The following is a 14,401-nucleotide window of genomic DNA, read 5'->3' on the forward strand; positions in this document are numbered from 1 at the left end:
TGAACTCCTCTCCTACACAATTCTTCAATGTTAATATGCCACAGCCTACTAACAACCACCATGCGCTTCTCCATTGCCCTTTAGGTGACTCATAGCTTTAATTCTTTGGAGACTGATAATAGTCTATGACTTGCAGCCACATAGCATCACTAGAAGATTATTAATGTTAAAAAGATGAACTTTCCTTTGAGGGAGAAGCTTGGAGTCATTCAGAACACTGCATCATTCCCCCAATTCACTCTAACCTGCTTTCTTATTTATTTCCATATAGATAATCAGTTGTTTTGTTAGATATTTATTAGATACTTTCATTTTGTGGCCTTATTTGGTATTCACCATGTCCTGCACCTGCAGACTTTTTTCTTGCAAAAAGTACTCAGCCATAGGCAGGAAGAATCTGTATATTCAACACACTTTTCACCTTTCTCATTTCTTTCTTCTAAATCATGATTTCCAACACATTTTTGTAATCTTTTTCTAGGCCCGCCTTTGGATTGAAGTCACAAGTATTAAAGTACGCACTGATTTAATTTGGAAGGTATTTTCAAGTTCTGTGTAGAATTTCCCTAACTAGCCTCTAAGCTGGTCCTCAGAAACTAGTCTGTTGTTGGTACTGGATATGAAGTGATTCCATTATGGTACAGTCTTCTAGACTTTGTACTCTGCTGGCATATAGACATACAACAAACTGAAATCTCATGCATTAAATGGATTTGGTATATGATATATGAAGATATGACATCCCAGAAATTTTAGGTTCTTGGAAATATTTTAGGGTAACATAGGTTATACTTACTTCCTGCTTTATGGAATCTCAAAGGTAAATTCTACCTGGTGGGACCTAGGGCTATAAAATTCTGCCCATGATATTATCACAGGATGACTTTCTCTAACACCGCTAGCTCCTCTCCACTTCCCAAGAAGTTCTGCCACAGTATAATTGGGCAGCTGTTTCCTATATGCCCACAACTGATAGCTGCAAATGAATTTCTGGATGAAGACATCAAACTAATATACATGGAAGATAGCTAGAAATAATTCAGTATGTTAAATAATAGTATCTCATCATTCACATAGACCCTGCAAACTTTTAATGATTCCAAAGTGTTCTGATCCAGGGCAGAACTTGCTTGCCTCCTCTATGATCTCAACTATACAAGTTCCTGACCAAGGTTTGGGTCTGAGCAATAGCAGAATGCTGCTTAACTCAGCCCCTATCAGCCAGTTTAGGAAGCTTTGTTGGTTCAGAGGACAGAAATGAAAGCTCCCCTCTGGTCTGGTATTCCTTCCCTAGTTAAAACTCAGTAGATTAAACTAAATGCTGGAAATGAGAACCCATTCTGCTCCTGAGGGCTGAACCCTAGCACCGCTTCTTGCTCATGCCACCCAGGGCCTTTCTACCAGGGAACATTCCCCAAGGGAAAATTCTCTTCTTAGTCTGCCTTAAACTGTACCCTAAAACTGGGAAGTGGATGACAGAGCTGTTCGTTGGCATGTGTCTCCATCTCAGTAACCAACATAGAATAGTCTGGTGATGCCCTGTTATGGGTCTGGGACATCCTCTTGTCCTGGTTCATAGTCTCTCCCTCTTGCCATGGGAGTGCCAGCAGGTCAATGAGCTCATGGCTTAACCCCATCCCTAGTGTCCACAAACATCTTTGTCTCTCTATGAAGACCCTGACTGGACAAATTATTCATTTTGACTTTTTCTGGATCTCTCCTTCAGAATTAGATCTAGTGCATTTTTTTTAGATTTGTATGGAAGAGTATGTCAGTTTTTTGGTTGGGGGGGGGGTGTCTCTCTTATACTTTCTGCTATTCCACCATTATTTTGCACATGAAAATACTGACACTTAAAGGTGGCAAGTGACTTACAACAGCCTCCTAAGTGGTCTCTCTGCTTCTAGGTTCTCACCACCAGCCCATGCATCCCTTAGCTGCCAAAGCACTTTATCTTAAGTGCAGATCTAAGCATGTCATGTCCCCTCTTCAATCACCTTCAGTGGCTCCTTACTGTCTCTAAAATAAAGTATAAAACATCACCTCTTCTGTTGACCTTTTAAAACCCTTCACCATCTGGTTCCAAGCCATTTTCCCAGCCTAATTTGGATATTACTACCAAATTGTGCTACAACCCAAATGGCCTCTCTGTTCTTCACACGACACTCTATCTCCATCCTTCTGTACTGGCTAGCATTCAAGCCTAGAATGCATGACTCTTGCCCCTGACTCAAAGAATTTGTCTTTTCTTTTCAAGTTGCAGCTCAAGCACCACTCTCGATATAAAGCCTTTCCTGATCTCCCACCTACTAGTACCCTCTCTCCCAAATTATCTTGTATATTCTTTTTTCTTTTTATTCTGCATGCACTTACTTATGTACTTCTTGTCTTCTCATTTAGAGTCCAAGCACCTTAAGATCAGGGAATTTTTTTTTAAAAAAACATTGTTTTTATTTGTATACCAGAGCCTAACAGAGTACATGCTTAGTAAACGCTTATTGACTGACTAATTGCCCGATGTCACACACAGAGATAATCTGACTTCTACTCCAATGTGCTACTATATCACACTTTCATATGTAAATGGATAGTCCTGGAATTTTTAATAGATAGCAATGAAATATGCCCAATATGTTTGATTCCAAATCACTCAAAAATAAATTGCTGAAAAAATTAAATAGGAGAGTCCATCTATAAGATATTTAGTCCTTCATTTCTGCCTTCATGACTGCATAGAAACATTCAGCATGCTGCAAGAAATAAGCAAGAGACTATTTGATCAAATACCTAGTAAAATGATAGAGACAAAGTTTGACTAAAACAAAAGAAGAACCAAAAATCTTATAAGCTATTAATTTTTGATAACTATCTTAATGTTACCATATATACAAGAAGTCACTGGTTTTTTCCATAATACAGTATAATGCTTAGTTTACATACTTCAAATATTTTGATACTTTGATACATTTGTAGTAAATATGCAAACAAAAATTTAATGCACCTTCTCTTCATGTCAAAACAAGATGCTGTTAAATTAGAGGATAAGTTTTTAAAGGAATGAACATAATTTATGCTAAAACTATAAGAAATTTCATTTAGTCAAGTTATAAGAGTATGTGTCAGAAAGCAATATTTGTGGTATGACATGTGTATTGACTCACAAAACTGCAACACATTTAATTAGTCTTTTTCAGCTTAATGATTTTTTAAACCCAAGAGACAAAAGACTTCCTAAATAAACCATCTAATTTTCATGCTATGATATATATTGTGGCAGTCAGTCCCAAAGAAATAGGGTGGTCAAGCAGTAATCCAAACTGCTTTCAAGGAGTACACTGAGGCTATATTTAGCTTGTCTATCATAGACCCCATATTACCTCCTGTTCCCATCCTTCTTCTGGATTTACAAGCTTCAGGACAATCTCACTCAGGCACAGGGCAATTGTCTATATTCAGATCTCTGAGGTTAGAATATACACATCTAAGGCTACATAAACTTGTAGTGTCATACTATTGTCAGAAAACTAAGGAATATAAGTGGTGTTTTAAAGAGGAAATGGAAAAACAAAGTAGAGACTGAAAAACCAGAGACTGAGCAGATCAGGAAGGGAGGATACAAAACAGAACAACAAGACTGCTTCTCAACTGAATGGAAGCTGACCAGTCGGTAGGTGAAATCATCACAGAAGACCCACAAAGACAGCACGCCCTCCTACCTGTAAGCAACAAAGGGTCCTTCAGAAGGGACTCAACTAGTTTCATTGCTCCTACCATGTACTTTCAACATCAAACATAGAGCATATGGGATAACAGATATAAGCCCATTTTCCTAGCAGAGGCCTCTGACACATATTGGCTGTGTGACCCTAGCCAAGTTACTGAACCTATAAATGCCTCCAGGAAATACTACAAATAAAGTTGTAGAGCAGGTGCCATTTTGCTTTGATGGAAGGACTTCTTCACCAAGATGAAATCACAGGTCTGAAGCTAAAAAAAAGGAGGTGGGGGGCATTTGAAAGGTAGGCTCCATCTGGAGTTCAAATTAGGGCAAGGAAATAAGAATAGAGAAGGAATTAAGATTAAGAATTCTCAACCACGCCATGTAGTATTCCAGCAATATGTCAGTCTACAAGCATTTAAGTATTTGTTATAATGCCAGGCACTGTGCTAAGAACTGGGAATAAAAATAAAAGTAGAAAAACGGTACCTGCTTTCAAGGTACTTACATTCTAATGGGGGAAGACAACATATCAAAAGAGCTGAGAGGTTGGCAGGAGGCAAAGGGAGTGGTATGAGAGGGGGATTCAGACACCATCACTTCTTTCTCTGGAGGTAAAGAGCATTTTTCATCTTAAGTCCCTTTGGAATTGTCTTGGATCATTGAATTGCTGAGAACAGCCAAGTCAGTATACAATATTGCTGTTACTGTGCACAATATTCTCCTGGTTCTGTTCATTTCATGACATCAGTTCAGGTAAGTCTTACCAGTTTATTTTGAAATCATCCTGCTCATCATTTCTTATAGTTCAGTATTATTCCATCACAATCATATACCACAAATTGTTCAGTCATTCTCCAATTGAATTCTCCTATGCCACCACAAAAAGGGTTGCTATAAATATTTTTGTACAAATAGGTCATTTTCCCTTTTACAAAATCTCTTTGGAAAATAGACTCAGTAGTGGTATTTCTGGGCCAAAGGGTATGAAGGTTTTTAGCTATTTGGACATAATTCCAAATTGTTCTGAGAATGGCTGTATCATTTCATAAGTCTACCAAAAGTGAATTAGCATTCCAATTTTCCCCTTCCCCTCTAAGATGTGTCATTTTCCTTTATTGTCATATTAGCCAATATTATAACTATAAGGTGATACCTCAGAGTTGTTTTAATTAGCATTTCTCTAATCAAGAGTGTTTTAGAGCATCTTTCATATGACTACAGATAGCTTTGATTTCTTCTTTTGAAAACTACCTATTCATATTTTTGACCATTTATTAGTTGGGGAATGACATGTTATAAATTTGACTCAGTTCTCTATTTGAGAAATGAAACCTTTAGCAGAGATATTTACTGAAAAAAACTTTTTCCAGCTTTCTGCTTTCCTTCTAATCTTGTCTACATTGGTTATGTTTGGGCAAAACCTTTTTAATTTAATATAATCAAAATTATACATCTTACATCTCATAATACTCTCTATCTCTTATTTTGTCATAAATTCTTCCTTTGACCATAGATCTGGCAAGTAAACTATTCCTTGCTCCCCTAATCTGCTTATGTTATCACCGTTTATGTCTAAATCATATATCCATTTTTTTTTAACTTATCCTGGTATACTGTGAGATGTTGGTCTATACCTAGTTCCCGCCATACTTTCCCAGTTTTCCCAGCAGTTTTTGTCAAACAGTAAGTTCTTTTCTCAAAAGCTTAAGTCTTTGGGTTTATCAAACACTAGACTGTTCTGGATTGCTATGGTCATTTACTACTGTGTATTGTGTACCTAATCTATTCCACTGACTTACCACTCTATTTCTTAGCCAGTATCAGATTGTTTTGAGGATTACCACTTTATAATACAGTTTGCCATCTGGTACAGCTAAGCCATCTTTCTTTACATTTTTTCCATTAATTCCTTTTATATTCTTGACCTTTTCTTTTCTTCTTCCAGATGAATTTTATTTTTTCCCTAGCTCTATGAAATAATTCGGGGGTAGTTTGGTTTGTATGGTACTGAATAAGTAAAATAATTTAGGTAGAATTGTCATTTTTATTACATTGGCTCAGCCTACCCATCAGCATGAATATTTTTCCAGTTGTTTAGATGTGACTTTATTTCTGTGAAAAATGTTTTGTAATTGTGTTCATATAGTTCCTGGGTTTGTCTTGGTAGGTAGAATCCCAGGTATTTTATACTGTCTATAGCTATTTTAAAGGGAATTTTTCTTTCTATTCTCTTCTTGCTGGACTTTGTTAGTAATATATAGGAATGCTGATGATTTACATGGGTTTATGTCCTAGTTTTTAATTGATTCTCTAAGTATACCATTATATCACCTATAAAGATGATAGTTTTGTTTCCTCGCTGCCTATTCTAATACTTTCAATTTCTTTTTCTTCTCTTACTGCTATATCTAGCATTTATAATGTAATATTTAATAATAGTGGTGATAATGCACATCCACAGGTCTCCCCTGACTTTATTAGGAAAGCTCCTAGCTTTTCCCCATTACAGATAATGTCCACTAATGGTTTTATGTAGATATTACTTATCATTTTAAGGAAAGCTCCACTAATTCCTATGCTTTCTAGTACTTTTTAATAGGACTGAGTGTTGCATTTTGTAAAAAAAAATTCTGCACCTCTTGAGATAATGGTTTTTGTTGGTTTTGTTATTGATATGGTCAATTATGATAAATTTCCTAATACTGATCCAGTCGTGCATTCCTATTATAATTGCTGTTACTTCATACCTGTAAAATATCTAAATGATCTACTTTTGGATGCTCTGCCCTCCACAGATCAGTGTTCAGCTCTCCTTGGCTCAAGGGATAAGGAAATAGAGTCCCTGCAAGGACCAGGAAGTGTATGTTTGGCACAGAGGGCTGAAGTTGTCGATTTTTTTTTAAATTGTAGGTTTTATAAAATAAGAACCTTTGGTAGTAAAGCTTTGCAATTAGGCTCATAGGACCACAGTTGGGAAACTGATCTAGAAACAAATGTAGTATTTACCTAGTGTTAATGGAACATAACAATTTAATTGATAGCTCAGTCATCTTAAAAAATTACTATGATTTTGGCATTTTAAAAACAATCTTCTGTCAAGGCATAAAGCATTTAATGAATAAGATAAACGCTGCATAAATCACCAAATCACTAGGTATGATCAATGAAAGACAATTATCATGCTTACTCTGGAAACTATATTAAAAAAAAAGTTTACTCGTGTCAGCTACCATTCCCACAAAAGCATCATATCAAATAACAGGTGAACAGAAGTAACTACAAAAACATCTCATTTGTTATTAGATGGTTCCCCTATTTCATCAACTATGAAAGAAAAGCAATATGACATTTTCTTCCCTAACATTTATGTTGCTATTCAATCATTATATGGGAGAAGCAAAAGGTGAGAGATGTGAATGACATTTCTCTATGATAAGGCCACTTTTAGATAATTAGCAAAGACTTTTTAACTCATAACTTACCAAAATGGGAAGACATATTTGAATTAAAAAGTATTTGTTTGTGGTAAATCTGGCTCTTAACTTGAAGCCTGTGAGCTTATTTTTTATATTACATATACGTATACATATATGTATATACATACATACATATATATGTATAACTCAATATCATTGGTTTCTTTTTGAATGGTACATATTTTATTTTATGCGTCTGAAACCATTAATCTCAGATCTAGAGATATCAAGATTACTTTGTGCTACATTTCATCCTAATTTCATCATAGGCTCAAAAAATAACAAAGTGTTAAAACATCTTATGTGGGGGCAGCTGGGTAGCTCAGTGGATTGAGAGTCAGGCCTAGAGATGGGAGGTCCTAGGTTCAAATCCAGCCTCAGACATTTCCCAGATGTGTGACTCTGGGCAAGTCACTTGACCCCCATTGCCCACCCTAACCACTCTTCCACCTAGGAGCCAATATATAGAAGTTAAGGGTTTAAAAAAAATCTTATGTGACATGGCAAATTCTTCTAAGCAATCATATTAATCTACAAAATTAAAAATAGAAGACAGTGAATGGTTGAACTAAAATAATCAATCATAAGGCTAAAAAGGCTACAAAGCAGTATTAGGCTACAAAAGTACAACAAGTTCACATTCTGAGAGCAGTATGAAATACTGTTGAAAGGCCTCTGCAACACAACACTAAACTATTATCATCAGAATTTAAGATACTGATCAGCATCATCGCCATAGAATATAACACATTTAGAGTGGAGATTATTAAACAAAAAGGTGAACATTATGTATTTATTAGGTAGGCTACCCTGGCATTTTAGAATTTTAATTTTAAAAAATTAGCATTTTAGCCTAAGAGACTCAAAATTAAAAGGTTAATTGACCAGACACTGTCCCCTCTCATATACCCTGCTGGAAAGAGAAAATTACAAATTCTTAGAAGTCTACCTAGGGCTTTGTTGTTGCTGATTTCCTGGTGTGACTTGGAACAAATCCCTTCACCTCTCTGGACCTCAGTTTCTGTATCTATAGAATTAGAGGCTGAGTCAGTTGACCACTAAGATGTCTTTTAGCTTTGGCAATATAAAATATTAAAAAAAAAAAGATTTTTTGTTGTGGTTCACAGCATCTGTTAATATACATCAGAATTGAAATCAATCCAACAGTTATTAATTGCCTGTTATGTGCAATGTACTGTGCAACTGAAACAAGACATAGTATTTTCCTTAAAGGAGTTTATATTCCAATAGGAGGGACAAGACACATACACGAATAAATCATGTTATAAGAATAAAATGACAGAGTCAAGAAGGAAGACATTTTGTATAAGTGGGAAAGTTTCACCAAGGAGGTCGCATTTAAGCTGGACCTTAAAGGAAAATAATAAGCAGGGAAGTGAGTAGGCCATTCAAAGCCAAGAAGCAGGGTCAAGAATGGCAGGACCCAATTAGAGAGTGGCCAGTAGTCCTGTTTTTGGACAAGAGAGTGATATGGTCCAACATTTGAATCAAGATCACTTTAGCAGTCATGTAAAGGATGGACTGAAGAGAAGAAGCAGTTAGTCCAGTTGAGAAGCTATTACCTCTAGGGGAAAGGTAGTAAGGGCCTGAACTAGGGTGGTAGCCGTAGGAGTTGTTACTATTGTGCTGTTCGTTCTAGTTTTTGTTTACCCAATCTCTTTATTGAAACCTGAGTTCCAAATACATAACTACCTCTCCACCCTTCTACATTATAAACATCAGCGACATTCCATTTGCTTATTACCACATTATACTTTGCTCAAGATAACTAAGACAACCTTCTTGTTTGCCCTGTTTATTTCTTCATGCTCCCTACAAGTGGATAAACAACAAAGCAAATTAATATTCCTGTTGGCTCATATTATGTAATACATCTTAGACAACCTTGATTTGCAGTTTATTTACACTAATGAAATAATATCAAGGGTTAGAATAGTTATTAATATGTTATTCGTGAAAGCATAAATCTCTAAAAAGCTAAAATGGCAACACTCTTACTTTGATTTTGCTAGAAATGAGTGAACATAACAAGGTTACCAGTGCCAGTGTTGGAAAATTTTTACAAATATATATTTCAAAGAAATGTCCTGGCTACAAAGGGCTACAAAACAGTACATACCCTTTGACCCAGAAATATCATTGGTTTGTACAAGGTTTATATCCCAAAGAGATAAAAAACAAAAAGGGGAAGGACTTATATGTACAAAAATATATGAAGCAGCTCTTTTTATGGGAATAAAGAATTGGAAAGTGAGAAGATACCCAACAATTGGGGAATGGCTGAGTAAGTTATAGTCTATGATTGTAATGGAATACCATTGAGCTGTAAGAAATAACGACCAGGAGGGGCTCAGAAAAAAACTGGACTTGCACAAGCTGAATTAGAGTGAAGTAAGCAGAACCAGAAGAACATTGTACAGTGACAGGAATACTGTACAATAAACAACTGTGAAAAACTTAGCTATTTATACTCGGCAATACAATGATTCAAAACAATCCCAAAGGACTCATGATAAAAAATGCCATCTGCTTCCAGAGGAAGAACCTATGAAGTCTGAATCCAGACCAAAGCAAACTTTTTTCACTATCTTTCTTAAACTTTTTTCTTAGTTTCATTCCACAAAAGGATTAATATGGGAAAATATTTTACAAGATTGCACATGGAAAATTTAGATCAGATTCGCGACTATCTCAGTGGAGGAGTGGGAGGTAGGGAGATTAAAGACTCAAAATTCTTTTTAAAATGTTGGAAATTGTTTTACATGTAATTAGGGAAAAATTAAATTAAAAAAGAATATTCTTGGCTATTAGCTTTAGTATTTTAAGAATATCATTTCCTTTGGGTATTTTTTTTTCAGTGACAAATCAAGATTTGCTGTGGACAAGGCAAAGAATTGGCCTGGAGGCTAATCTTCTGGTGATAATTAGCTAAATTGTTCTTTGGATAACAGATACATAGTTCATACTTTGCACCTTTTAAACTTAGTAGGACCTTTACAGTTTACATTGTACTGGAATATGCTTGAAGAATCCAGTGTCACCTTCATGGACTATTGAAGCCTTGACTACAATCCAATATGAATTCCTTTACTGACTATAGTGAGAGAAAGATATCTGCAAATTGTCCATGAAAAAGAAAAATAAGAATTCTAGAAGGTTGATTCTGTCCTCATCCAATCTATAAAACATGGGTACTTCTCTACTCCTTTCTGAACTAGAAGTATCTGAATAGAGAGAAGATGGGGAAGGAGTATGGTGCAATGCAAGGAATGGTAGAACCTGGGTTCTATCATTTACTATCTAGTCAAGTCACCCTTCACTGGGCCCCAGTTTCCTAATCTATAAAATGAGGGTGTTGTACTAGATTCCTTTTAAGGTTCATACCAGTAACAAATCTATGATCTTAAGAATGTTATATGCAGAAAATAAAATTTCGTAGCAATAGTAACTGATAATTATACAGTGTTTTGAAGCTAGTGCTAAGTGTTACAAATATATAATCTCATTTAAGCTACTAACAATTTGAAAGTAGATTATCACCAGAACAAGACTATCCTATGGATCTTAAATACAGAATCAGGTTTTGAATGAACTTTTTTGATAAAAGGAATCCAACAGGCACCTTGATGGTTGAAAGGGCAGAGAACCAGGCCTGGAGACAAGAGGTCCCGAGTCCAAATCTAGCCTCACATACTTCCTAGCTGTGTGGCCCTAGACAAGTCACTTACCCCAATTGCCTGGCCCTTACTGCTCTTTTGCCTTGGAACCTATACTGAGGATCAATTCTAAGATAGAAGGTAATTGTTTAAAAAAAAAAAAAAGAAAAAAAGGAATCCCTGAAGTCTTAACACAGAGACCTCATAGCTGGGCAACTTCTTTTTGCTCTCCACCTTTTGTCAAAGAGAGAATTACAAAAGAAAGAATCAGGGTCTTAGCAAAAATTCTCAGAGGGCCCGCAAAAACATTTAAGGTCTAATGCCTGAGGTAGTGATATCTTCCCTAAAAAAAGATCTTCCAACAAAAGTTGGATAAGCCATGTGGTAAAAGGAACTTCTCAATGGGTATAGGTTGGCCTTGAAAGACTATCAGGGTCCTTCTAACACCAAAATTCTTCGAACATTCCCAATTAAGAGCCAGTATTATTTGAATTTATCGATCAGCTCAAATAGGCAACTAGTTGTTCCACAGAGACACAGATAATGGAACATCAACTGCAACTTAATATATTGCTCTCTCTAGTAAACACATATAGACAGACATGTCCACATACCCCCTATAGTAAGTAGCCAAAGAAAACATAAGGCAAGAAATATAGTTTCCAACTTAAGTGTTCATCTTTTAAGATAAATGAGAAACCAGTCAAAATTACAAAAAAATCAAGCCATTCCCCAATCAACAAATGGTCGAGGGATATGAATAGGCAGTTCTCAGATGAAGAAATCAAAACTACCAATAATCACATGAAAAAGTATTCTAAATTCCTCCTGATTAGAGAAATGCAAGTCAAAACAACTCTGAGGTGCCACCTTACACCTATCAGATTGGCCAATATGGCATCAAAGGAAAGTGATAAATGTTGGAGGGGATGTGGCAAAATTGGGACACTAATACACTGCTGATGGAGTTGTGAATTGGTCCAACCATTCTGGAGGGCAATTTGAAATTATGCACAAAGGGCTTTAAAAGAATGCCTGCCCTTTGATCCAGCCATGTCACTGCTGGGTTTGTACCCCAAAAAGATAAGGAAAAAGACTTGCACAAAAATATTTAGAGCTGCACTATTTGTGGTTGCAAAAAATTGGAAAATGAAGGGGTGTCCATCGATTGGTAAACGGTTGAACGAATTGTGATTATCTGTTGGTGATGGAATACTATTGTGCTGAAAGGAAGAATGAACTGGAGGGATTCCATGTGAACTGGAAAGACCTCCAGGAATGGATGCAGAGAGAAAGGAACAGAACCAGGAGAACATTGTACACAGAGCCTGATACATTATGGCACAATCGAATGTAATAGACTTTGCTACTAGCAGCAATGCAATGACCCAGGACAATGCAGAGGAACTTATGAGAAAGAAAGCTATCCACATCCAGAGAAAGAACTGTGGGAGCAGAAATACAGAAGAAAAACATATGATTGATCACGTACTTTGATGGGGTTATGATTAGGGTTTTGCTGTTAAAAGATCAATCTACTGCAAATATGAATAACATGGAAATAGGTTTTGAACAATGATACATGTATAACCCAGTGGAAATGCTCATAGGCTCTGGGAGGAGGGAGGAAAGAGGGGTGGGAAAAATCATGAATCATATAACCATGGAAAAAATATTCTAAATAAATAAATAATTTTTTTAAAAAAGGAAGATAAGTGAGAAACCAATGAAATGATAGAAGTTAACCAAAAATAATGTGAGGTTAAAATTAAAATTTTCTATTACCAAGACAATAACCCTTTAAACCACATCTCAGGATAATACTAGATAGAATCAATCTAAAAGGTCTTAATGTCAACAGTATTGCTACAGTTCAACTTTCCTATAGGGTAAGCAGTTTGCTTTCATGACAACAATCAGTCTGAAAGGCCAGGACTGGATTTTTAAAAAAAAAAAATTAAGGTCTCTGTACCTAATGAAAGACCTAACACATGTGGGTTCGATCTGAGGAGAATTTCTAGGAGGATGTGGCCAAGATCTCAGGGTAATAGCTCTAGATCTAGAAAGACTCTTAGAAGCTTCTTGTTTTACAGATGAAGAAGTGGAGGCCCAGAGAACAAAGGTAACTTGCCTGAAGTAAGAAAGCCAGGAAGTGGCCTAGCCAGGCCTCAAAATGAGCTCCTCTCATTCCAAAATGGAACATCAAGACAAAACAGAATGCAAGCTGTACTACTGGAAAGAATGGCCACAGCACCAAATCTTTGATCTCACCTAAATATCAAAGTATTTAGAAGAGAAAGCTTTGTTTCTACATTTCAGAGAAAGCTACAAGATCTTTTGAAATAAGAAAACCTAAACAGGCAAGTGTTAGGCACATATTACCAAGTTAAAAAAAATCTATGTGCAAAAACTTTTGAGATAAGAAAAAAACTTGTCATTAAGAATACTTACATGGTAGGTATATGGTTCCCCTTCTTCCATTGGCTCAACCATTTTAAGACCATTCAGCTGAAAAACATATTTAAAAATTGAAGTTTCAAAGTATTAATTTAAAAATAAAAACCACTTAGAACAAAGATGTAATTCTCAGAGGCATTACATTTTACAACTTAATGAGTTTAATGCCTATTAAAACATAAACAAAAGGCCACGGAGCTAAAAATATTATGATGATGAAAATAACACTAATCAAAGATGCTGAGAGTTTTTTTTTAACACTTACCTTCCGTCTTGGAGTCAATACTGAGTATTGGCTCCAAGGCAGAAAAGTGGTAAGGGTAGGCAATGGGGGTCAAGTGACTTTCCCAGGGTCACACAGCTGGGAGGTGTCTGAGGTCAGATTTGAACCTAGGACCTCCCGTCTCTAGGCCTGGCTCTCAATCCACTAAGCTACCCAGCTGCCCCCATGCTGAGAGTTTTTGAAGAAGAACTGATTGCAATGATTTTACAGTCCATTTCAAATAATACTGTGCAATTCTTTCCTAATAAAACCAACAATATGTAATAAGTAACTAGAACTATATGACCTATGTTGTGAGAATTACAGCAAGATGAAGTTTTTTTTTCCTAACAGCTAATTACTTAGTGAGTTCTATTCAAGACTGCCACTAGCCAAATAACTGATGAGAAAATGAAAAAAGAAAATATGCCACGGAAGGCACCTATTCCAAGGTATATTTGAAAGAAATTAGGTAAGAAATAGTTTTATACATTTGAGCTAGGCTGGATCCCTCCTTTTCCATTATATTCAATTAAATGTTATGATAATATACCTAACAAAGCATGGAAAATAGAAATAACTGGTCATGTTAACAAAAATGGGTTAGGTTAAACAAGGTTTAATGCATATATTAACTCTCCAAGTATTACATCGAAGGCCTAGTAGACACAAAGAATTTTATATTTGAGGAAAACGCATGATACCAGTACCATAATGTCTGGAAAATGAGAATTCATGGTGGCTCTTACCTAATAGGAGTTAACTGGCTATCTTTCAGAAAAAAATCATTTCCTATATTTACTAAATA

The 14,401-nt window shown here is 35.9% G+C and overlaps 1 protein-coding gene across 1 annotated transcript in view; it reads right to left on the reverse strand.

Moving 5' to 3' along the window:
- Window positions 1–13,378, reverse strand: part of RPS6KA6 (ribosomal protein S6 kinase A6) — an 87,212-nt gene extending 73,834 nt beyond the window's left edge. Inside the window, exon 1 of the mRNA XM_044682724.1 lies at window positions 13,326–13,378. Within this exon, the coding sequence (XP_044538659.1) occupies window positions 13,326–13,367 (42 nt within the window). The 5' untranslated portion in view covers window positions 13,368–13,378. The remainder of the gene's footprint in view (window positions 1–13,325) is intronic.
- Window positions 13,379–14,401: the final 1,023 nt, after the last annotated feature.

The sequence above is a fragment of the Gracilinanus agilis genome, chromosome X (assembly GCF_016433145.1).
Source record: "Gracilinanus agilis isolate LMUSP501 chromosome X, AgileGrace, whole genome shotgun sequence".
Lineage (NCBI taxonomy): Eukaryota > Metazoa > Chordata > Mammalia > Didelphimorphia > Didelphidae > Gracilinanus > Gracilinanus agilis.